The 26,534-nt window shown below is 40.1% G+C and overlaps 1 protein-coding gene across 16 annotated transcripts in view; it reads right to left on the bottom strand.

Moving 5' to 3' along the window:
- LOC124186244 overlaps positions 1–26,534 on the bottom strand; it is a 183,365-nt gene that overhangs the window by 36,435 nt on the left and 120,396 nt on the right. For all 16 annotated transcript variants that reach the window (XM_046577775.1, XM_046577778.1, XM_046577777.1 and 13 more), the window contains exons 4-6: positions 5,641–5,811; positions 2,674–2,835; positions 1,388–1,569 (exon numbers count right to left, since the gene is read on the bottom strand). In XM_046577775.1, the coding sequence (XP_046433731.1) occupies positions 1,388–1,569; positions 2,674–2,835; positions 5,641–5,811 (515 nt within the window). The remainder of the gene's footprint in view (positions 1–1,387; positions 1,570–2,673; positions 2,836–5,640; positions 5,812–26,534) is intronic.

Below are 26,534 nucleotides of genomic sequence, written 5' to 3'. Positions count from 1 at the left end.
GTCACGAAATGTTACTCTCAGTAATTTGAAATTCAATTTATAGCAGAAATTAGGATTAAAAAGTTTTTTCTCCTCGGGCAAGCTTAAACAGACTATCGGGTGGAGTTTGAATAAATGAATGAATAAATAAAGGAGTACAAGATCTGCAAGGGGGATGAAAAAATTCTCATTTACAAATTAGAAACAAGAAGAGAAAACAAATGAGAAAATTAATATAAAAAAAATTTTCCCAATACAGGAGATTCACTCTAATTGTTCCCGAGAAACCAGTTATACTATATGTATAATACGTAAGGGTAATTTTCCAAGGCAAAAGTAGGGGTTGAAATTGTAAAAGCTTCTACCAAACACAAGGCGGTGTCTTAGAATCTGTTGCAGTTATTTTTAATCCCAAGCTCCGTAAAAAACGATAATTAAAACGGTAATTCCTAATTCTTATGCGTAGCTAAGTTGGCCGAGAGAGAAAATCCACGGGCTTTTTGACGAGGGTTTGGTGATGCAGAGAAGGGATGACGGGGGAAAGGAGAGTGGCACGAGAAAAAGAAAACAGATGAAAAGAGGCCGCTGAAAAAACGGGGAAAGGAGAGAGCACGAATCTCGCGAAAGTGTTGCGCCGGATTTTCCTCCCCCTCGTCAATCCTCGCGACTCGCGACCCTCCCTCTCTCTCTCTCTCTCTCTCTCTCTCTCTCTCTCTCTCCTTCTTTCTTCTCCCCCGCTGAAAATTAGCCGTACAAACCAACAAGCTCCTCCGTAACCCGCAGTTACTCTGATTGCGTTGCTATTGTTAGAAAAATTAATTATTACACAGGGGTTGTTTTCCCCTCTTTATCGCTGCGCGCCCTTCTTTCGCCGTCTTGAAGCCTACAGCCGAATATGACCCTCATTTTTTTTAGAATCGTTAATCCTTCGTCGCTAAATACTTGAAGTTACGGGGAAGTTTAGGATAAAAACAAAAAAAAAAGACGAAAATCCAGACTCCCTCGTAAACTCCCGACGCAACAAAACGCGTTAGGGGATGCAGACTATCCAGGAGTGGTTGGGTTTTCCCAGATATGAATTCGACTCGCCGAATCGCGAGCCGCGGCCGACGAACCGCGCCCACTGTTTGCCCTTCAAATCCCCAGGGTATAATTAGCCCTCGCCTGTTTGCCGTGAGTCTGATTCCTGCCCATCCGCTCCGTCACTCGCCGTTTCGAGCTTTGCCCGGCCAATTATTGACTAATTAAATACTATACTTATCCTCGGTGGATATTCTCCTCCGGTCTGCGAGGCCACAACTTTGGCAAATAGTCGACCCCGTGCAGCGGCCGCGATATTTGTCGACCTTCCGCTGCACCGAGTCCAATAATAAAACCTCGACAAATCGATGACGATAAAATCACTCACCGATTCCGCAAGCTCGCGGTTCAGCACGTTGACTTCGTTTCCGATGCTGATCGGCTCGGTGCCGTTGAACCAAGTGATGTTGGCCGCCGGCCTCGCGCCCTGCACTTGGCACTGGAGGATCACCTTCGAACCCTGGACGACGTGATTCACGACACCGCTGAGGTCCATACCAAGGGGGCGAACTGGACGAGGGAACGAAAACAGTCTGTGATAAGGCGATTACGCGGTCTGAGGTGGCGCAGTTAAACTTCGCCCCGAGTTCCAAGGTCGGTCGAAGTCAAGCTTTCAACCTCTGACCGCGGCCAAACGGCCGTTGGGTGATTTTAGAGCCAGACGCGATGCTTGACGGGGAGGGGATAACGGTGGAAGGGGGGAGGGGCGACCACCTCGGTCAGGGAATCTAATATCGGAAAATTGCACTCGACATTTCACGTAGGTACCAGGGACTACGGAAAGACAAGGTCTCGAGTATCGCCGGCTGGGTCAAAGCTGCTTCGCCAAATACCCAGCTTCTACAAAATATTATGCTGATCTATTCCCCCGAAGCGGTGCTTTGGAATTTTTACCCCGACGCACCGCCTGGATACCGTCCGATGATCTCGATTCAGCGTCGATTTTATGATTGTATTTTTATACTTGTCAACCAGGGATTTTATATTCTTAGTCAAGATTTGCAGACGCGTCGATTTTAATGAGCATAGTGGTTTTGATATTTCAAATGGTTAGGTATCTATCACAATCACCTTTGCGAGCAGGTGTTTTCAAAGGACAGTTGAATAACAACTCGATGGTTGAGTTAGAATCCGAATTTAACTAAGGCTCACAGGGGCGGGGATGAAATTTCGAATTTGAAAAGTTCCGAAAGCTCTGAATTAATTTTCACACCAACTCGTTGAGTAAACTATGCAGTGTGATATTTCAATTTTCGGAATTTTACTCTATCAAAACTTCATTTTTCGGAATTTAGCTCTATCGGAACTTGAAGTTTCGGAACCTTCATCGGTCGGTTTTCCAACTATTTCATTACTTCAAATTTCGCCACCAAATAATTTGGAATCAGGCGCTTTGGAAACTTCTCAAATTCGGAACTTCAACCCAGCCCCAGTTAAATAACGATATAATTCATTGTACAATCTCAAATTTCACGATTGCAGAATATCGACCATGGCTGCGGAATACCTTTATCCAAATATCAGAACTGAATCGAGCCAAACTTTCAGCGTACAGTAAAAACTACGGGACTGTGGAATGTAGGACGATATTGAAAATTTGAAAATTTCACTTACCGTTTACTACCACCGCTGTTTTAACTTCCAGGGGTTCTTTAAGCGCGGGGCTGCTCGCCCTGCAGATGAAACTCGCCCCTAGGTCACCACGTGTAACGGCCACTTCTAAACGGCTGCTCGCGGTTCCGATACCATTTTCCTCCACCTCGGTTGAGTTCGTTGCTGAAACCGATGAATTTTCCTTTATTCTTCGCTCGCCGTTCTCGGGTTTGACAGTTTATTTTATTCTCGAAATAAAGCAAGTAAACCGGCACTTTTGACTTGTCGGTGAATAAATAACTAAAGATAATATTGTCTCTTCGATCTTTGTGTTGACGTTCGAATTTGACGTTAAATAATAATTACAAATCGTTGATCAGATATTAATTATGTCACGGAAACTGATTACCTTATGGAATGCAATTATCCAGTTCTTATCTCGAATACTACAAGTTCTGGAGGTTTCCGAAGGTCTATGATAATCAGTTTCCGCGACATTCCGGTTCCCTTAATAGTATCATGTTTCGCCGAACATGTCAAAGGGAGTTTGAGATAAGGAACAATTGTCACAGACACAAAGTAATCGGGAATCAAACTTGAAACCTTACGACATAGCAAAAGCACAAAAGCGATTCAATGATTTCAACCTGAATACTGTAGAGATATTTGATCTTTCATTATCCTGTAGAAGCGATATCTTGAATTGCCGAGTCAAAAACGTGTCCCTGTTGAGTAAAATCAAATGACTGTGCGTAGCAACAAATGAAACCCTCGATAATTTGATAATTATTTATCGGTGTTTGGCGAGGCGTGAGAAATAGGATCGGCTGGATAGCCGGGTTATTAATGGAGATGTAAAGTTACAATGGAATTAGGGAGCTGTCGGAAACCTGAAAAAGGGCATTGGGGAACTTATCATCACGAAGCCTGTCCTCGAGGCTCGTTGAACAGGAATAAAAAGCGTGGCCGTATAGTAAAGCAAGCTATTAACACCGTTATCACACGATAAAACTCCCAAACAAAAGGCTAATTCGAGCATGACGCGTTGCCATTTAGGATACAGGGCTTTGGCCATGACGAGTAGAAACCGGCTTGAAACAGCTTCAGCTAGAATTCATTCGGCTAATGCGAAAGCGGAACAAAGTCCAGAAACACGAAGAATGGAAAGAGAAGAAAGAGATGAGAGAACGAAAAAAAAAAAAGGCAAGGGTGAGAATTGAAGAATGAAATTTCTCTTCAAGGCAACTATTACAGTACCACATTCGTGTGCGCTACCGATGATTAAACTCTCCGTTTGCAAAGAGTATTATTATAGCTATACAATAGAAGCTTTACCACCAGCTGGATAAAATTTCGCGACATCTTTCAGCAGTTTCTCCAGACGGGTAAAAAATATTCGCACTCGAGAATATGTGCGGCGAGGGTGGAAAAGAGCAGGAAGCGCAAAGGAGTGCAGAGCAAAAGAATAAAAAAAAAAAAAAAAAAAAGGGATCAGGGACCAACGACGTGGCGAAAAAAGGGAAGAGAAGCACCATCCTCACCATCCCCCAGCTATCCTTTTCAATCCGTGAACAGGGGGAGGGACCAAGTACAAGGGAAGGCCGCAAAATTACGCGGAATCAAGGCGCGGATGTAATTCAAGCGGGACGTCCGCAGCCCCTCTTCCAGCCCTTCGGATGTACCTACCGACCAGCCGAGGGTGGTCGGCTCTTCTCCATACTCTCCAAGTTCCCAAATTTTTCGTTGTTATCCTTTCTCTCTCTTTCGTATTTTGTCCGCGGAATACACACACGCACGCGTTTACTCCAGCCGTTTCCCAGCATTTGTCACAATAAACTTCTGGCCGGGGGTAAAAAATCGATGGAAACGAGGTGATAAGAATGTGAATTAGAGATCCGACAATTTCGTTATCGAACTTTCGATCCCTTCTTCCTTTCTGCTACTTCTTCTCATCCTATTTTTATCCGTACAGCGGGTGTGGAACACTCGGAGACACGGATTCGAGTGGCCACGGTCCATATTCCACTTTTAGATTGGTAACACGTTCCGGTGCACCCATGCACGCTTATTGCGATCTGGGGAATCGACGACCCGGCGATTTCTATCTCGGAAAAGATGGTTCAGGGGAAACGAAGCGACCTTCGACCTCCAGCAAGTGTCGTTCATCTTGTTCTACTATTGCTGTGAAAATTGTTTCATGGAAGTAGGAGATTTATTACACTCGAGAGAGGATCAACGATGTTATTCAAAACTCAACGATGGTATTCTTCTAAAAAGATATCATTCTCTAATCGATCAATGAATATTGTTCATCTAAATTCAATGAGGCGTGATCTTTGTGCTTAAAATTCACGAATTCCCTGATCAAAATACAACCATCGATACTTCGTTCAATGTACCAAGAGAAGAAACGACTTCCACAAATCACCACGACAAAGTCGAAAATTGCGGTAATGGAATCGACGACAAAAATCATCCTCATTTCGTTTCTTCGACATTGAATTTCCTCCACCACGATTTGGAGATTTTGTCGAGAAGCAAAGTAACACCTTTGTAAAGCGTTCGACGAGGCAGTCTAGGATACAAGGTAGGCGGTATCCCAGGTTGTTAACCTTATCGTCGAACGTTAGCGTGGAGATTGCGAATGGAGAGAACGAGGCATTAATCTCACGTTCGTTATCGCACCCTCCAAGGTTTCCAACCGGAGCCTGGAGCCCCCAGTTTGTGGTTCCTAGTCCCAGCCCTCGGCTTTTGGCTGACCAAACAGCCCTTCAACGATCCGGGCTGAATACCGATCGGTTATTTGAAGCCCGGAAAGCTTTGCACGAGTCCCCATGAATCCAGGGTGCCATCCTTCCCCGTTCCAGGTTGGGAATAACCGCTCAAAAGAATTCTTCTATGTTTCAGCAGAATCAGGAAGGGAGGATATTTTCACGTCGAATGAAAACAAGGGGGATCGTTAAGCTCCCTTCGACGTCGAAAGCTCACCTTCCAATCGCTGCGTTCCGTTGAACCACGTGACCATGGGAACTGGCTTTCCTGGTCCGCTCTCGCAGTTCAGAACCAACTTCGTACCCTCGTTCACTGGACTCAGCGTACTCTCGTGGACGATCGGCTCCGACGTATCTTCGTTCGTCACGATCAGCTTTTCCGGTTTCACTGGAAACAAGAGAAAGAGAAACGTTAAATGGTGAGTAGAAGAAATTAATGATAATCAGGGGTCGAACGGCTGTTCAAATTTGCCGAAAGAGTTGTCGTAGGAAAGGACTTTAACAAGAATAATGTGATATTATTAACGCGCTGAAAGATGTTGAAAGCTTTGGAATTCGAGTAACCAAAGCTCTGATCAATCAGCATTATTGAAAACTCAACCTTACACTTATCCTGAGTTCCAATGATAGTAAATTACACATCAGCGCGTTTTTGGAATTTGGAATAGTTTATACCAAGTTTCATTAATTCCCAAATACACTGTCACAGTTTTTGATCTGAAATTCGATCGATAAAAATATAGTTTATATTTGAATTCCAACTGCGGAAATATTTTAACAATTATTGTTATCTTCTTCGATCCAACCAATGAATAGTATCTTATTGAATTTGAGAAAACTTGAGGTAGAAGATTTGCGCGGCTTCTGCAAGAAATAATAATAATAATATTCGCATCTTGCACGATCACGAGCATCGTCGTACATAAGGGTGGTTCATTTTCCGGAGATCGTGTCGCAGTTTCAGGGGAGAAGAAGGGGACGAGGGGATTTAATATTCACAGAGTATGACCCAGTTTTCGGACACCTCGGAAAGCTTCTGCTTTCTAGCTGCAACGGGAATCGCTACGTGCATGCTCCATATGCCTTAACACCACTTTGAAAACGGCCCATATACACACCCCCCGGTATTTGGGTTAGGTACACACCAAGAGCCGCGGGTAATACACGCGCATAAAAGTGCGGTCGGCAGGAAGAAGAAGAAGACGAAGAAGAAGAAGAAGAAGAAGGAGACGTAGGTTTGAGGGGTTGGAGTGGTGGTAGCATCGTGGAAGAAGCCGCCTTCTCTCGTTCATTGAAAAGTTTATTCATATCCGCGACTTTATTTGCCATCGTAATAAAACGGGGTTCACATTTTCGGTACGAAAACTCCCGCCTCCCTCTTTTCCAGGTGCCTCTGTGTACTCTTGGAACGTTTTTGCGCTTGTTACAGACTCGGAGAATTTCGTACACCGTGGTTACCAGCGTGAAAAATTTTAATACCACGCAAAAGTTGAAATATATATGTATAATAAATTGCCCGCGTATCCTTCATCGAGATTTTTTTTCTTTTTTTTTTCTTTCGAGCGAGATTTGCGACGGGATCGGCATTCGAAATTAAACCGTAGCGTAGGTATAATACAGCTATCCCATGAACTTATATACACATGTATGTGTGTGTGTGTGTGTGTGTTTGTGTGTAACTTGGATCGAACAGCACATCATCTCGAATTCTCAATCACGGTTAATATTCTTTAACCGTTGGAATTTCACACAGCGCGGAAAGAAGCGCGTGAAAATTACCAAGGGTGAAAAGAAAAAAGTGGGTTCTTTCCTACCAGTGGCTTCTAATCTGCCCCGCAAGTTTAAACCTGCACCCTTAATCTTCGGCAAACGAATTTAATTATATGCAGCCATAAATCCTCGGGGATTTAAACTTCCGTCGTTGATTCAAGCAGCCTCGTTAATATGTGGAACGGCTTCGCAATCTGGTTCGCGAACCGTTGCTACGGTTTCATCCTAACTCATATACTCCAGATGCAGGAAAACTTTGAGGAGAACAGCAGGGTTATATCATATCGATTTTCACTGCTAAGCCACTTAGGTTCCGAGATCTCGGCAAAAGAAAGACATTTTTTTGGTAAAGAATGGGATAAGAAATTCGGTCGCAAGATTTTTTATTATCGAGGATCAAATTTACGAAAAACAAAAACGCTGACATAGAATATTTTTTTTTTTTAATGACCGACGACTAGAATGATAGATAATTTATACAAGCCGTATAAATTACACATATACGTCTAATGTAACAAACAATGAGAATTTTCAATGATGCTAGAAGAACAGGTTCGGTTTAAAAATTTGGCATCAAGTTTTGAAGAGTAAAGAAAAAAACAATTTTTACTTCTTTTCAATCTCGGTTCTTCACAATTTTGGTTCGAAATGAACTTAAATTCATATCTTGTTTCCAAACATTATCACGTTGACTTTAAAATAACAATATTGACTCAAAATGCTTTTATTTGAGTAGAGAAACACTTACTGGGCGATTTTGAGACGTGTTTGGGATGTTTAAAAAATAGCGGTATATTTTTCAAAAAATTTTCGTTTTCTCAAAATATATTGATATACTTGAAAATAATTCACATACTCGAAAATTATTTATTATGCAGTATATTTCGAGTAGTATAAGATTAAAAATGAGTCAAGTATTTTCTTATATTTTTAAGTTTGAGTTTCATTTCTTTCTTTACGCTTCCATTACAGGTTCAGTCCCACCGTTTTCCCTCGGACTCAACGAGTCATTCGATTCCTCTAAAACGCTGAGCTCGTTTAGAAGCGCTTTTCCCACCGCCCGCGGCGCTTGCTATAAACCGTGGGATAGCGGAAGGGGTGGGAAAGTATAATAGTTATGTGCCTGCGCACGTGTGCACGTGTGTATAAGTTGCGCATGGTCGTAATAGCCGGACTCGTAAGTCGCGTCATAAGCTACGTGTCGTAGTATGGAAGCAGCATGCTGCGGAACGGTGTCGCGGCCCGAGATGCAGCCCGGCACCGGCACCTTATTACACCCTCCACCCCCGTCTTCTCGACGTCGGATTAAAGGTCCGCTTCCTGCGCGACTCCTTAACCTCCGACTGAACTCCTCTCGAATGTGAGAACTACGGCAAGGAAATCCTTCCGGATATTTCACAACCCGGTCGTCTTATGGCTTTGTGAAATTCGGAATGAGGAATTGGGAGCCTACAATATGGAACTTGGAAATTGGAGTTTCACAGTTTCCAGTGGTCCTGGAAATGTCCTTGAATTTTGCTTATCTCTCGAAAGTCTTGCGCACTTTCCTTCAATTTTTCTTGTCTTTCAAAAGTCCTGGAAACTATCCTCGAATTTTTCTAATGCCTTGGAAATATTCTATTTTTAATGTCCTTGAATAATCTGAAAATATCCTTCAATTTTGCTTGTCTTTCAAAACTCCTGGTAACTGTCCTTGAATTTTTCTTGTCCATCAAAGATCCTGGAAACTGTCCTTGAATTTTTCTTGTATTCTGGAAATATTCTATTTTCAATGTCTTTGTATAATCTGAAAATGTCCTGGAAATGTCCTTAAATTTGTGATGGATTTTTAACTGAACACCATGACTTTGGAACATGTGATTTGGAACTTCATATCTCGAATGTGAAATTTTTAATTCAGAATTGGAACTCGGAATCTGTAATAGAAACTCGGGAACATATAACTTGGAATTTCTTAATTCCAACTTGCTGGAGTTTGGAATTGAGAATCAACGAGATTCTGAAACAAAATTTTGGTTAAATCAGTAAACTAATATCCCTGAAACTTGAGAGTATAGATTTACATTCAAAAAATTTGAACCTTGAAGAAGTTGACTCGCAGTAAATTTCTGCGCGGTGTGTTTTTTGGGAATAAAAAATTTCTGTGGTTTAATTTTCATTGAGTGAAGAAGCTAGATTCCAAATTTTCAATATCATAAACAGGCGTGCCCATTGATCCAATTATTACCCTCAGTGATATTTCATGAATTTCAATAGCGCCTGTCGACTGAAGCAAAAAAATAACCGGAGCGTATAGCGAAAGAACTGTGAGTGGAAAAAAGTTTTTGAAAAAAGCGTATTAGGGGTGGGTCGAATTGTATTTTTACACGCACGTGCGGATACGCATGGAGTACCAAATCGTGTGACTGTTATTGAAATCGTTCATTCCGGTGTGAAGAAGGAAAAAAAAAAAAAAACCGTGTAACATATTTGCAACGGCGACGAACCGATTCGTGAAAAAGCAGATCCACGTGAAAACCTGTCATGCGAGAATAAAAACACGAGAAAAAACGTGAAACGAAGATGAAAAAAGACGAGGCAAAGAAAAATAAGGGAACATTAAGGGCGAAAATCGATGAGAAAAGAAAAAAAATTCTCGAGAACAAATGCACAGCGTAATTCGTAAAAAAAAGGCTGGCCGCTTCGGGATCGGGGTCACTCAAACTGACCAAAAAAAGAAGTCACCCCTGGATGTGAGTGCCAGTGACAGTTGGGGGTGTTTCTCGGCTCGATGCGAGTGCCTAATATCCACCCCTATTTCTTTACACTTCTGTACGCGCCAGTGTGCGTGAGTGTGTTTTTTCAATTCTACGCTCTGTTTCGTATAGGAAATTGGCGGTGTTTTGAACAGAGAATTTAATATCGGATCAGAGGAATAAAAATTGAAAGGAAAAGAAAAACAGAGGGATGGAGATACCAAGAATGCGGACGAAGGGAATAAGGGTTGCAGGTTTTGTGAGGTTGATTCGCGAAAGCTCATCAAAGCTTCTGTTTGACGTTCTGACTTTTTCATTTCGGTACGTCTGTTAATGTTGTAAAATTCGACAAGGCAGATACCGCAGAGCTTGGCCCACAATGCCAAACAATGTTTTATCCCCGTAACGGAAGTTGACGCGCACTCGGACTTCCGTTTGATTGATCGACGTTTTCGGAATGATTTATTGGCTAACACTGCAGCACGACCAACAAAATGGACAACCGAGTCCTGTACGTGGCGTGTAGACACGAATCACCCGTCGAAATGCAGCACAAAAATTGCTGTACAACCTCGCGTTGATACGCGTGATAATGTTTTATTTATTTCTTTATTTCTTTTTCTCTTCAATTTTTCAGCCATTTTTTGTGCCAGTTGTTTTTTTTTTTTTTTTTTTTTTTTTTTTCACATTTCGATATACCGATTGATCCTGGTTCGCTGACATGAAAATACGACGGTGACGGTGTGAGACAGATATTCGCCGGAAAGGAAAAATTGAAATCAAACCCCTGGCGGGAATAAAAACGTTGAAAAATCAGAAAATAATACGGGGTCTGTTTTATAGAAATGAAAATGCAGAAGGTCGAAAATATACAAGAGTCGAAATTCATAAAGGTCAAATTAAAGGTATAAAAATTCTGAGTGTAAAATCAGTGGACGATTTTCGAATTCAGGCGATATTAAACTCTCGTTTTCATTCCGAAACATACTTTCAAACTTTTATATCGTAAGCATTTCATTATACGATCATTATACTTTTCTACCCCCAGTGTAAGAATACCGCCGAAAATGATGAGGTAAACCAGTTCGAAAAACAAGTTGCAAGATAATTACTGCGAAATTGAAAAATTCAAACTCCTTAATTCAATTTTAAAAATCAGACGTTTCGAATACAGTCACTTAATTATCGTTAGTTCAAATTTGACGTTTTCAGGCGGGTCAGCGTAGTTTCAAAAATACGAATCGACGCTATGGTTTTTCTTCTTGTAAAACCAACCATCACAACCGGTCTCCGGTTGGATTCCGCCGTAGGCGTTAGATGCGAAAATGTCTGTCGGGGATGAGGAATGGAGGGCGGAGGGGGAGGCGGTGGGGAGGAAAAAGTCACTCACCGGAGCTAGGGGGCCTCGAGGATAAGCTGATTCGACCAAGAAAGCTTCGCGTTGTTGGTGCCAGAAAATAGAGTTTAGAGGTTAAGGCTGCCGTAGAGGCGGAGAAAAGCTGCTCTGCGAGGCAGGCGGAAGGGCGGCGGGCGGGGTCCGGGGGGGGTGGGAGGGTGGAGGGGGACAGAGTCGTTTGGTTTCCCGAGGGAGCGTGAAATTAAATTCCTTTGCCTTCTCAATTCCCGCGGGATCACCTGGAATGACGAAAACACTTCATCACTGACCCAAACGGTGGTGGTGCTGCACTGCAGAGACGGGGGGAACATCTATATATTTCAACTGTCTCTTAAGAGCGGCATCCCTCCCCCTCCCCTACCATCTTCTCACCCCATAAACGCCCAGCGTACGTTTATATATTGTAACAATGCCATCCCAAAGTCGCAAAAGATATTCTCTTACCGGGGGATTATTAATGCGAGAAATTCTTGCGTGACTTGACGCTGATAATTGCAACAGTTCTCAGCGTCCTTGTATCAAAAAGTTGAGAAGTGGAATAAAATTTTTGAAACTGGTTACTCGGGGGCTTTCGGGGTCGTTGATGATGAATTTTTTTTATTGTGAATTGAAGAGTTGCGAAACGTAGGATCCAAAATGGCGACGGTGATACTTAAAATTTTCGTAACGCTAGACAGTTAATCTCAAAATCATCACATGAAGGTTTTTAGCGTTGCTGTTTACAAATATAAAATTGGAAAATATATGAAAAGAAAAACAAGCATGAAGTAACGAAAGATCAGCTATAGTCTGAGTAAAACTGGATACCTAAATCTCTAACTAAAACCGAAACTAGCCAACTAACCAGCCTCATCACCAACGCCAGCCTGATGCCAATGTAAAATAAGGAGTAAAGTAAATTTATGACTAGTCTCTTGATATGCTGGGGATCGTTTTTCACCCTCAAGAGGTAGCAGATTGAAAAAATAACTTTCGCAATGGAATCGTAGACCCCCCAAAAAAAAAAAAAAAAAATACACAGACACAAAATTTCGAATTTGAATGTAACAACAAAATTCATAATAAAACAAATAATTTACCCGCGTTATCACCCTCAGGGCTTGGCGAGTTAAAAAAATAACTTCTGAAATGAAATAAGGAACCCAAAAACCCCGGGTAACAATTTTGGTATAATTCGGTCGATTGTATGTGGCTAACGATTCTAGCACGAAAACTGAAAAAAGTCTGTACCAGTTAACCGATTAATACGGATTTGATCCCTCTTTGAACCCGTGATTTCCGAGATATTATTAGGAACGCTTTAAACCGTTAATATACCGACTACTTGGAATGGGCGTTCCTTTTTAGATTTGATCATCGTTTACCCGAGTTTAACCATCGCAGATAGCGAAATCGGTTTTCAATTAACGCTTTGAGAAATGAAAACTCGTCGACCTCGAGTATTTTCGCTCCCAGTACTCGAAGAGATGAAAAATTTGTTCACTCTATTTGCGCAGATAACACGCAAGGGCGTTTATTACCGGTTTTTGTTCGGTTTTTATCCCCCAGCTTTACCAGGCGAGACATGCAGCCCTTTATCGTCGCTGGTCCGATGTTTGGCAGCCCGTGTTTGGCGTATCGCGTTTGCCGCATCTCATTTTTAACGGGCACTACACAAACGAGTTTTAGTTTCGACGTGAACGCACCAAAAATTGAACGTTCTCTATTCGCGTTATCTCGAATTTCATAAACCAACTCGCTAAGGGCAAAAAGTCATCTATTAAAACAAAAAACAAAAAAAAAAGGAACTTCTCTGTAAAGGACCTCGCTGAATCCTTATTGAAGTTGGCTGGATTTTCAGTATGTTATAGTACCAAGTTCTAAAAATCAGCACTTTCCGAGATACAGGATTCGGAAGGGTGTTGTATGGATTTCTTGATATGTATGGATTAGACGATTTTTACGAACGGACGAAGCTTCAAGAGGGACTTGAAATAAAATATATTGCTCAAAAACTACACAACCGATTCGCAGGGACTCCACAGACGAGTGAAAAACAGAAAAAGTCGATTATTGCAAGAGTCGAAGGGTCTCATTCTTCAAGCAAAATCTGACGTTGCACCTTCTTCCGGTAAACCAGGAAGTTCATGGATGGAATCAATCACAGCTTTCTGCCTACCTTTGAGAATGAACCGTGCAGTTTTTCGAGTGTTTCGTTCGATTACAAGTATCCTAGAAGCTTTATTATTCACGAAAATCACCAAATCCATGGATACCAAAAAATCTGGACACCGTTTTTCCGAAGCATGCACCTCAAAAAGTGCTGATTTTTGGAACTTGTGTAAATGATAAATTTTGATCGGGAGGATTTTTACTATGACATACTAAAAATTCATCCAATTCTACCGGAATCCAATTACAATAAGGATTCTCCGAGGTCCTTTGTAAACAGGTTCCACATTTTTGATTGAAAAATTGCGATCCGGAGAACACGAGTGCGGGAATAATTTCTAATCTCGGAGGATCTTTTGCCGCGGAGTTCATAACGGAGCGAACACCGGATGAACAATTCCAACTTCCAGGTCCGCTGGAAGCTAATTGGAGAGACCGCAGGCCATGCATGGTAAGTGTGTCGGCGATGTGGGAAAACTCGGCGTCGTCGATGACGGTATTTAACCGGTAAGAAATTGTCTTATTAAACTTGGTAGAAACGGGCCGCTTATCGCGGTTGTAATTAAACGATATTACCCCGCACGCTGGATGGAACGCCGAGAGCTTTACGGTTTTACGTTAACCTAGACACGGCACTCGCCTATATTCTACACTTCGCGTCGAGGTAGATATCTACCAGCCCTTCATCCACGTGCCGACCGAAATTACGTTGGATTTATGATCCCAGCCCATCGCGGAATACAATTCGCTCAGGTTGCGTAATTGCGCTATTTTCACGCGCTGCTGCAGCGATGCTTCTGACGAACGGCTAAATTCAAAGGCACGATAGTTGGGAGTGGCCCGAAAAAGTTTTCGAACATGTCTTACGTTGACAAGTTCGCAAGCTTGAAAAACCGCGTAAAGAAACGGTCTTGGAAACCGGAACGAGGAACTCGAAGGCTTCAATTCGCTGACGGAAGCAATCAGAAGCAATTCAAGATACCTGAATCCAGATAATCGAGGGTAAAACGAATTTCATACTTCTTGTTTGATACTTTTATTAAGCGGATGAAACCAGCGCGACAACAAAAACCAAGTCAAGTAATTTGGTGATATTTTGTTGTTAATTATGGACGGGAACAAAAGTGCAAGGTTGAGTTAAGGTCGTGTAGCAGTCCTACCCTTACCGATCGAGAAATCTCACCCCTTTTCTTCCTCTATTAAATAAACAAGCGAACATAAAGGGTTCAAATTTCGTCGGCGCATCGCTTTTTCATTGCGGTATTTGAAAAAAGTTACTGTTATCCCAAAAATATTCGACAAAAATACGTAGTTTTTTGACTCGTGTCACTATTTCCACATTCCCCGCCTTTCTCGGTGTTAAAAACTGCATAAATGAGACACTTTCCGCAATCCTGGAAAGAATGAGAAGTCAAATTAGCCAAAAAAGAGACTGTTTTAGTGCAATATTGAGGTCGCTGGTCGAAAACTAAGAATTACAATAATTTCACGTACAAGAGATGCTCGGTCGATTAGGGTAGGACTGCTCAATGACCTTGATAATTATAATAGTAAAATTCTACGTAAAATTGCGCATTTTTCATCTTGGATTTCCAACCTAAGACAGACCGCAGCTACCGAGACGTCGATCAGCCATCGTACAAGTTTGGCGCGTTGAGTACCGCGTATAAATCTATTTGCGAAACGTGATTTTAGAAAAATTTCAAGCCCGCGTGATGAGGGGTTGCACTTATAGTGCTCTGGTAACTAAAGAAGATTGTTTGCCTTGGGAATCCTCCGTCTTAACCGAACAACTAACTCGGTTACCACTTTGGGTAGCGCTGGGCAAAGTGTGCCAAAGGATTCGATTCCACTCAATTACCCGGCAAGCTACTACGCCAGGATTTCTGTTTGAACGTGACAGCCGCGCGCCACTCGTGGCAGCCTCCTCTTTGGCAAATTTCGCATCTCGCACGTACATTTTTTATGTAACAGAACCCAACGCGTGTGCCGTGCACACATGATTCCCGGTGACATTCGGAGAGCTTTTACCCTTTTCCAAAGATTTTTTTTTTTTTTTTTTCTTTTTTTTTTCCATTTCTCTTCCTTCTTTCTCCTTCTCTCTTATTTTCCCAACCACCCCGCCAAATATATTTATACCTTTCCCTATCGCATCGCTGGATTATTTTCCACGTCGAGAACTCCGAGTGAGCCTATATTATCGCCCCCTTTTCGAGCAAAGCGAAGCGTCCCGTATGCGGGCTTAGAGACACCCTGAGATTCTGAAAGGTGCACAATGGCCCGCGTAATACAAACCGAGAACCAGTTCTCGATCTCTAGGTGCTAGAGAGGAGATGGAGGAAGACACAAAAGATACCTACACATAATCAAGTCAGGATAGGTGGAGCTGGAAGTTCGACTCGGAGGCAGGAGAATAAACGGGGGAGCAGGTAATGTTCTGGAAAAAGCTGACCAAGAAAAGCTTTCACTGGTTTCGCGGAAACAGGTGTTTATTTCTTTTCATTTATTTATTTATTTATTTTTTCTTTTTTTCACATATCCGGCGTGTAAACCCAGCCTTTGAGAACATCCATCAATTTGATGTTTGTAGTAATGTTTTACTTTGACTGAAATTCGTTATTGATTATTATCACTAGCCGTTTGTGAAATGCGAGCTTTCATTGTAAGTAGCAAGATCAGATTTCAATTTTTAGACGTTATTCCACGTGCTTAAATATTCTTAGGAAAAAGTTATCCCAGAATCAAGTTCTGATCACTAACAATCCTTTTGCATGGCTAACATGACCGCATATCTTACTTTTCGTGTTAGAAAGGATTTTCTACTTGTTACGGGATCAATTATTATTGCGCCGTATCGGCAGAATATTTCTTTCGTATTAAAATATTGTTTGATTACGGTAACCCGCAATTATTACCTCTAATAATTTGATAAATTTCATGATATATCGTTCACCGAACGGATTTAATTAATAGTATGCGTCAATGTATTCGAATCCACCAGAGGTCTCATCATTATCATTTGGATGGTATCACGAAACGAATCGTATTTCATCACGTTTCTACCAAATAAACATCGTTATCTCGCGTGCACGATTACCTTTCGTCGAATCAAATGTTTTTTTACAATTTTACAGGCAAATTTTTCCAACCATTCTCGTATTCGCAACGAAATACCGAAATGTTACCAGGCAAATTGTATTCAAAAATTGATTACGTCAAAAAATGCGATGACTTTTTCCTTTTGCAAGGAAGCAGTTGGAGATCCCAAATCGTTGGCATATGCAGCTCAGTCTGAGTCGCAGTAATAACTTTACGCTTCGCAGCTTGGGTAGGAAAAGCTGTATAAGAGAAATAGAGAGAAGGAGAGAGTGAGTGAGGGTGGAGTATTTTACGCCAAACATAGACTTGCGAAACTTACTTTCGTCTGGAGAAATATTGTTATACATATATATGTATATATATACATACAGATACATATGTACTCAGTTTTACTACCCACACCTGAAACGAACGTTATACAACCGGTTTAGCGGGAGGGGGGGGGGGGGGGGGGGGGGGTGAAATTTTTCGGGAATGTAAAAACAGCGTACCTACCTAAAAACGGTAAAATTGCAATGGAGAAAAAAAAAAACAGCAAATTATAGAACCTTTCAAATACCAGACGTAGGGAAGTTGAAAGTGCGGCATAAAGCTCGCCTTAGGCGTCGTCACAGCTTCAAGGGGTGGTTGGGGGAAGGGAGGGGGGGGGGAAAGAAAGGGGTCGAGGAAGCGGCTGGAGACGTTGATGAAAAGTGAAAAGAAAAAAAAAAAACACACAGGGTCGAAGACTCGCTGAACGAGTGAGGAGAAAAATAAGTTGAACCGAGGCGAGTTTCGGATTCGGTCAGAGAATACCCTCCCTTGACCCCCTTCGAAACGGGAAACGGGAAACGGGAGAACGGTTGATGCCAATTCCCAATATCAATTTTCGCATACCAGCGCCACGTGTAACCCGCCTATAACGGTGTGCACCAGCCAGTTATGGAAAAGCAATAAATTCCCAAAGGGGATGGACCGGCGGAGGGTACGGGGAGGGGGGGGAAGAAGGGGGGCGATAAGCTCGGGGACCGGGGGTTAATATTGAAAAGTTTCAACGCCTATTTATTCACCGTTCTTCACGAGTGAAAAACTTTTTCACGGATCTTACCAACCAACCAACCAACCAACCAACCCCCCTCACCCTTCCTTTATGCCCCCTTTTTTACTTTTTTCACCCCCCCCCCCCCCCCTAGCCGCAGGCAGCAGCGTCTCGTCGTCCTCGTCTCCGAATTCAATTGCCTCAGCTGTTCTCGTTCTTTCCACTTTTTTTTTTTTTTTTTTATTTCCCCTATGCGTTTGTCCCTTTCTCTTCCTTTATATCCTCCTCTCTTCAATATTCTTGCGTGATGTAATTTCACTTCGTTTAAAACTTGAAACTCGAGCCTTTCATCCTCTGGGGAAGAAATCTCCGCGTCTTGAGTCTCTTCATTGTTATCCGATTGAAAATTAAACGCGGTTAAACTCTCGACGAAGTCTGAGGCTACTCTTCTCCGTTCACTTCGTACGTATCGGGTCAACTTCGTTTCGCGTAAACGTAACCCGAGAATTTTTGACGAGAGCAAAGCTCAATTCGAGAGGTTTATTATCACTGCGAATTATTCGAGATCCCCCTTCCAGGATTAATTAATTATCCTCGAATGTTATTCAGCGGTAAAGTTTATCCCCTTTCGGTATGCTTCACGGCCATTTCACAAATAAATCAGGCACCCTTTGAGAAAGGGTGAACGATACTGGGAAAGGATAATGCTTCTGTGACCGCCGAATTAACGACGCTGTATAAATTGATCGATGATATTCGCGTCACTCGGTGAAAGTCGAAGAAATATATACCGACACCTGTTTTCAGGATAATACTCAGAATGCTTCATAATTCATATTGTGATGCATAAAAAAAAAAAAACAAATTTCGAAAAGTACAAACCAACCTTAAGGTTTATTAGTAAAAAATAAAAGATGCACCCCGTAAAGACAGTAAAAATACAGCAGATGTTAGCATCGGCTTATCTAATTAGTAACTGTCAATTAGTTTTGTTGAAAAATTTTGCACCGTTATTTAAAAATCGAAACAAACCCATCATCGGAAGTTTGGTGGTGAGATTTTTTACGCTTATACGACCGAAATGGCAGCTAGAAAAAAAAAGAAGAAATACTTGACCGAAATGTTCTTAAATGCTGCGAAATATCGTGAAACGAATAAAATCGTCAAGTTACATTTGATAAGCCAACTTAATTTCTGGTCAATTTGTATTTTTTTTTTTTTCCCCTCTCCGCGTTTCCGGAACTCAAAAACTTGAAGTAGAACGATGGATTTGGGAGGGGGAAAAATAGGTCGAAGTTTTGTTGATGTATTTTGCGACGAGGAGTGATAGGGGTAGATATTTTGCGAGGGGGTGAGGCAAAGTGCTTTTTCCAACATCGCACTCTTTGATCCGGGGCTTCAAGGCTGGTTAGAAATGATTGATGACGTGACTCCGTACATGCGGCGGAGTTTGGTTAATACAAGAGCCCGAGTCCACATGCAGAAAATCGCCTGATTCTACTCGCCCCAGCAGAGCTATTAGGGCTGCCTTATGTACAACCGATGTAATCACAACTCTCGTTAAGTGTCCCCGAACATCGATTTTACCTCCCACTCTTTTTACCTTCGATAACTTGGGCTCGAGTTTTTTTATGCCGTGATGAATTAGCACGGACTGAGTTTGTACAGAAGCATCGATAACGAGTCAAAGGAACGCACGTGTTATAGTAATGATAATAATAATAGTAATAATAATAAAATTAGGGGAACGGGAAGAAATTTTTAACGATTTTTTTACGATCACTTCATTCAACTCTATAGAAAATATTCCAATGGACAATAATGTCATCGGAGAAAAAAAAAAAAAAAAGTGAACAAATGAAACTTCGGCATTGAAGTTAGGAGAAATTGCGAATTCTTGCAATATCGACACGAACTTTTGTCCATACCGTAACCATGCTCGTACATGTTGATAATCTTTTTGAATTTTTTGTTCAAGACAATTGAAACTTCGAAAATCAGCCTGAATTTTTTTAGATATTTCGAACGGAAAAAAAATTCTTTCAAATCGAAAGATAGTCAAAATTCAATATTACAACGGTAATATCATGATCATGATCACAAAAAGCCGAATCCCAATATTCCTTACAGATTTTCAGAAAAGAAACAGCACGCTCACTCTAGAATCCCTCTGTTTTCCTCACAGCAATCGGCAATCACGTTTCATCGCGAAACGCGTTCATTTTGGATAATCGAAACCGCGTCTCCGTGTATTCAGTACGAAATGGAAAAAAAAAAGTAATCGGGAATTCCGTGGCGAGGGTAAGGCGTACACACCCTCGTCTAAATTGCCTTACCACGCTTTACGGCCATATATCTCCGCGTTTCGGTCAGCCCGGAATCCCCGCACATTACGCAAGTCTCATAATTAACCGTTATCCCTAATTGAAATTATTGGCCAGTTTGTCCTCGCGGCATATAAGGTACCTGTGTAATTTGACGCAGCTCGCGATCCCGGCTTCAGCCAATCCCGTATCCTAGGATATATCGTAGCTCCTGATCCTGCACGCCTAGCCCATTACCCTAATTAACCAAATCTTAAGTTTGATTATCAAACTAGCTATCCCGTTTGCGTCGTACAAGGCCTGGAATTTGCGAATTTATTTCCTGAATTGATCAATTTGTTTTAATGAAAATTTAGTCTTCTTACATGTCCGTAAATACGTCTCTATTATCTTCTACAATATTCGTGAATATGATTGGTATTCGAAGATTCTCATTTTTTCTACCACAGCTGGTTCTAAATCTCAGATCAAAGTTTGAAAGACAGTCCAAATTTTTGCGTACAGAACTGGCAATCAGAATTTAACGACTTTGTTTTTCAATGTCATGTCAGATTCACGATTTCAAATTTTCGAAATTATCTGAATTTTATTTTATGTTTTAGATTATCGAATACAAAAGTCCCGCGATCGAAGTTGCTCTCAAGTTTGTCTAATTTTAAAAATGTCAACCCATTATTTCGGACCCATCGAATCAAATTAATGCTGCAAATTTTAGAAAGTAAAATCAGCACACTTGTGATACAATTAGTATTTTTTTTTTTCTACGGGTCAAAGAAATCGAGTATAAAATATAAAATCTGCTACATCGTAAATAACAATACACATACAATCTGACAGACATTTACTCTCTTAATTTTGTCGAGTGAAAACTGCGTCAATCCAACAAAAGTATATCTAACTGCAAAAAAAAAAAAAAAAAGAAATTCGAAGAACAACGTGTAGAAAAATTTCCCTCAACCAAACGCTCTAAATTTTCTCGAGGGTAATTTTACTTCTGTCCAGAAAACGCCCCAAAAAAAAAAAAAAAAAATCATACCGAATTAAAAAGCTCTCCGAATTTTCTTCGATAAAATTTAACTCGTGCCACAGTGGTTCAGTTCTTGATTGTTGAAAAAAAAAAATAAATGAAACGTAGAGCGTATAATATATAACTCATAGATAAACTGAGATTTCAGCTGGAGAAGGTGTCTACGATTTTCAAAATTGTGCGTCTCACGATCGTAAATCTCAGTAAGCACAACGCGTCGAGTTTGTTTTTGTTTTGAATCGGTCTCGCCGCTCGAACGGAGCGAAGCAAATCGAGAATTGAATTTGGAACGCTGTTCAGTCTTGATCAACGCGACGCGGTAGAAGCTTCGCGCTAATCGGTGTGAATTAATATTTGAGTATTCACAGTTAATCAAGTGCAACAAAACGATAAAAGTGAGTGATTGGTGCAAAGTGTTTGAGTGAGCCAACTCGTCCAGGATCGTCTGCGGAAACAGGTGCAAAAGGACATCGTTATTCATCGTCAACATCCGGTGAGCTTGAGCTTTGAAATTTTTGGTCCTTCAAGCGAGCTTATTGCCAAAAATTATGTCATGTATAATGGGCTGCGAATTTTTCTACTTTTCGTCACCTTTGGTGATAAATAATAAAAGTGTTGGCTTTGGTCGGAAGTTGCTTTTTTTTTTAATTTGAACGAATCTCACGTTTACGAAACTCTAGAATCCAAAAAACGGTTTTTTGGCTTGTCCGACAATCTCCTGCGACAATTTTGGAAACTGCTCATCAAAAATATTTGAATCTTGACAGGCTTTTACAATCAAATGATGGAAAATTACGTGAAATATTTTCATTTTTCGCTCAACTCAAATTTCGGGTTCTACCGGAAATGAATTAATTTTTAATGTTTTACCGACAAACTTATAATTTTTTCTCCTTATTATACGCTTTCTAAACCGGCACCTGCAGAAACCTTTGCATATACATCGAGAGAGATTTTTAGTTCCGGTTACCGTTCAGTCCTTAACTATTTTAATTTTTTACTACAATCGACAAAATATAGTTCTAGGTAAAAAATGAAAATTAGTTTTCTAGCTGTCACCGAAAAGTCTATTATCCTTTACTATTCCTTCTCATCACGATCACCGTTACTATATTTTCTTGCAACTGTTGCGAAAATTTAACGCTCGTGCAAGAATAAATCGACGTCAAATCCTTGTTTGACTAAAAAAAGTATAGTAAACCTCAGAAATTGATTTTGCGTTGCAAATACCAAAAAAAGTATCGACGATAGCGCAAAATTTTGACGCGTACCTCGTTTTTCGCAATTCCAACAATATTCAAACAGTTTTGTTAACGATACCTGTTTTACTGAATTTTTCTAGTTACTGTAACAAATGAAATCATTGGAATTTGTGACGTGTAGATTGTTGGAAAATCTTTTCTTTCACGTTTGTTCATTTCCTCGGGATTTTCTTTTTTTTTTTCTTCTTCTTCTTCCTTTTCTTTCCATGCGGGCATAATATACCGTTTTTCTTTATACCTACTCACTCCTTTCTGCGATCATTTTACCCCGATGCGATACCTTGTCCTGAATACCTATCGCGTGCGTAGGGTGAATTTGCAACCGACCTAAGAGGGATATTTTATTCAAAACGTAATAAACATTTCGTACCTCCTTGCCTATCGCCCCGCAGCCTAACGCTCGCCAACTGTAGTCATATTCGCCCTCGCTACTCGCTGTCTCAATTTGCATAATACGTTTCTTGATTTTACCAAACTGAATGTCTGCCTGTTGTTTTTCCCACCTATTTTCCACCTTTCGATAAGGATATTGATACCGATAGTTCGCGGACGAAAAATATCCCATCGATCTGTCGTTTTGCTGTCACAAAAATACTTCGTCGAGAGAAGTTTCGAATTCCAATCAAAACGAGCTATCGACATCTCTGGAAACGAAATTTCGGCATCGATTGCACTCGATGTGTTTAATTCTTGTAAAAATTGAATTGAAATTTTTCATCACAGATAAATTTCATAGTTTCGCATAAAAAAACAAAATCGAGATTTTCTATTGAGATGAATAAATTTCGATTTTATACAACAAATGTTAACCGAAACCTTTATTTATTTCTTACGAAAGTTTGTTTTTGACATTTTTACGCCGATAAATAAGTCTTGAAGTTTTTTGTTGATAGCTAATACGGAGGCCTATTTAGAAGAAAAAGGAAAATGTTTTTTTCAATATTTGATGGACTTTATCGTTATTAACGTTATCAGGAGCAGTATAATGAGAACATGATGGGATATTACGTTTGGGGTTTGATACGATAAAGTCCGTACGAAAATATAAGAAGTACGAAAAATATTCATTTTTAAAATTTGTTTATCGATTTTTTTACATTTGTAGTTTACTGACAATTATTATTCTCGACTAAAAGCGATTCAAATGCAAGACTGAAGTTTGTTTAATTTTTATTCACAATAAATGTTTGAGGAAATAGATAATGTTTCTTTGAATCTGAAGTTCCATTCTGGTTTCTACAAAAACAAACTTTATCTAATTGAAAAAAAAAAAAAAATAAAAAAAAATTTCCATTCATTATTCACGCAGAAGAAATAAAAATTTGACATCCGTAACCGAGACTAAAAATTCGTGTCGACCGGTGTTTATTTACGCAGATCTATAATTTGAACAACTTTTCGTTTTCTTGAAAGTCTTAATATTACGATTACACGATCAAGTGAATTATACATATTTTTCTACTCGAACGAGACGCGTTAATTGATAGACAAAATGTATTCGACGCTGTAACTGAATTCAAGAACCCATGAAATATGATCACCTGGGATAATTAGGAATGAGGTGACAATATTTGAGCGGGATTTGACGAGGTGTAATATTGCGGGATACATACATATATATATATATATATATATATATGTGTATATGTATATGTATATATCCGTCGCTTTATAGTTTCGCGACGGAATTCCGGAGCAGGGAGAGAAGGGAGTTCGCTATTTGCGGTATGGGAATAATGGCGAAGGTTGATTAAACTGTGTATCGTTGAGAGTGAGTGTATGGCAGGTAATGCCATTCGCTAATTGCCAAATAACGTGATATCCACTATCGAGCTTGCGGATCGCCCGACGGATTTCCAGCTTCGCGGTAAAACAGGGTAAACGGACGCTTGCGGGGTTCTTGATTCCTGATCAGGCTGCTCCCCCTTTCGACAACTATAAACGGGCTTTGCCCAACCCTGTTTACCCAATCACGATATTTACCCACGTGACTGTATGTTTCCCTCACCCTAAATTTTCAGTTTTATTCGCTGCGCGATTTTAAGATTACAGAAATTTTATCGGGGACACGGTTTCGTGAGAATATCCGTGAAGTGGAAAAAAGTTGAAATCTGAAATTCCCTGATTTTTCCAGGTATTCCAGATTTTAAAAATACGATTTTTCCAGAAACCCTTCAACAAACATCATACTGATTACTGACAATTTTGTTTTTTAGCACATTAATACTTGAATATCTTTAATATTACATCTAGAAAATATCTTACTGTCCCACTGCCAATTTACAAACAATAGCCTTCGATTTTTCGTACAAAAAATAATAATATAATAAAATGAAAATAGAATATACACAAACTAGTCCGACGAAGCAAAATTTTTAGCGCAATTTTTTATTTTTTTTTTTTTATTCAAGATCGATATTACTTTGTATATAAGCGAGTTTATTTCTTCGATGGACTCAAAATTACAGTCTTATCTGTTGAATTTCCTGACTCTTTCAAGCTTTCTTCAATCAATTCAACTCTGACTGATTTCAATCAGAATTGCCGAACAGTTTTTGTTCCATCAATTCTTCACCGTACTATTTTTGTTTTCATTTTTCACGGCCACTTTAATTACATCTTCAATTAAATTGACCACGCCGATGTTTATTACACTGGTTGAAAAATTGACTTCGATTCGAATGCAGATACGAGCTGACATTTTCACCAGGTTACAAATTGCATTTCTGCCTACGATGAAAAGTTACGGACTTGTTAACGTCCCGGTTCAAAGAGAGGCGGAAAAGCGAGTCTTCTCGATATTTTCGCGTAATGAGAAAAGTACCTACAGTTTTCAAATAAAAGTTGATCCACGTATCGCTATCGAGAGGCTGAAAGTTCAGACGCCGATCTGTATCGAGTAACGAAGGTTGAATCGCGGTATGTATAAAATTTTTACTGAAATGATGAAATTAGTGGAAAAAGAAAATATACAGTTGAAACGGAGGAAATTAACAATTTCTCGTTATTTCATAAGGCGAAAAAAAATATTTACCATCGTATTTTCGAGTTCAATTTTAGAATGGAAAACTTTTCCTCATCCCCGAGTCGGTGTAAATTACCACTTCTATAAAAAAAGAATATTTTCTTCGTAGGATATTATTTGCTATCACTTTCAATGATGATAATTTTTCTGAAAAGATATTCCTCTTCGATTATATCGCAGATTTAATTGTTCCTCGTATTTATTATTTTTACCACATATGAAACGATGTGGAAAAAAATCCATTCTAATTCGCTTCACGTGCACCTCAACTTATCTCAGCATGTAGGAATAATTTGAGCAAACGTGCAATAACCACTAAAACCAGCTTAACATGGATTATCCGCGTTGTGAGAATCCGGAAAGCGAGTTCAAGTGCTTTGCAAATATATATTCAAATGACGAGTATATTCTGCGGTTATGAAACCGCGTATCTTTTTGCGGCGATAAAAATTTCAAACCCACAATCGGAATAACGCTTTGCGTATAGAGTAAAATAGCGTTAATAATTTATGCGGAAATAAATCGCGTGTTAGACGAAAGTGATTTTTTTTTTTTTTTTTTTTTTCACCTCAAATCACAGAACAAGGCAGATTTTTATGAAAAAAGGATTCTGCATCGCGTGCAAGAGATCAGAGTCTCTTAATATTACGAATGATAAACTCCTAAAAAAAAAAAAAAAAAAAAAAAAAATCACTCGAAACGATGAAACTCTGCGAGCATTTTTTTTTTTTATCCGGTTCCAATAATCTTCGGACCGTAGAACCAAAGTTTAAACGACGATTCGGAATTTTTACTCAATAGGTAAATCAGTTTTTACCAATTGTGACGCAAGTTAATATTCACTACAAACTTTCGTATACAAGATAAAGAAAAAGAAAAACAAAAAGCACAAGTTGATTGAAGATTCTTGGATTTTTCTGATATTATACTATCGACATTTTTTGGTTAACCTTGGACTTAATTAATCTCTAATTAAATTCACGTCTCTGTCACGTGAGTTTGATATAATCGAAAAAAAGCTTACAATCAACAAAGGCAAGAAGCTCAAGGTGCTTAAATATACTTTTGAATACCTTTCACCGCTTTGTTATCGACGTATTCAAATCGTATATCTGTATACCACGTCGGACTTGATCTTTGATGAAAATTGAAACGTTAGAAATGACCAAAGTGCAAAATCTGGAGACGACGTGAAACGGTGTAAAAGAATTTCCTCCGCGTAACGTATTTGTTGTTAATAATAATGAAAATGAGGTGTACTTGTTCATTACGAATGCAGAGGAGCGAGGGCGCGCTTTGTGAGC

This window comes from Neodiprion fabricii, chromosome 7 (genome assembly GCF_021155785.1).
Source record: "Neodiprion fabricii isolate iyNeoFabr1 chromosome 7, iyNeoFabr1.1, whole genome shotgun sequence".
Lineage (NCBI taxonomy): Eukaryota > Metazoa > Arthropoda > Insecta > Hymenoptera > Diprionidae > Neodiprion > Neodiprion fabricii.
The sequence above is the reverse complement of the archived record's forward strand: the minus strand, read 5'-3'. Positions and strand labels throughout refer to the sequence as shown.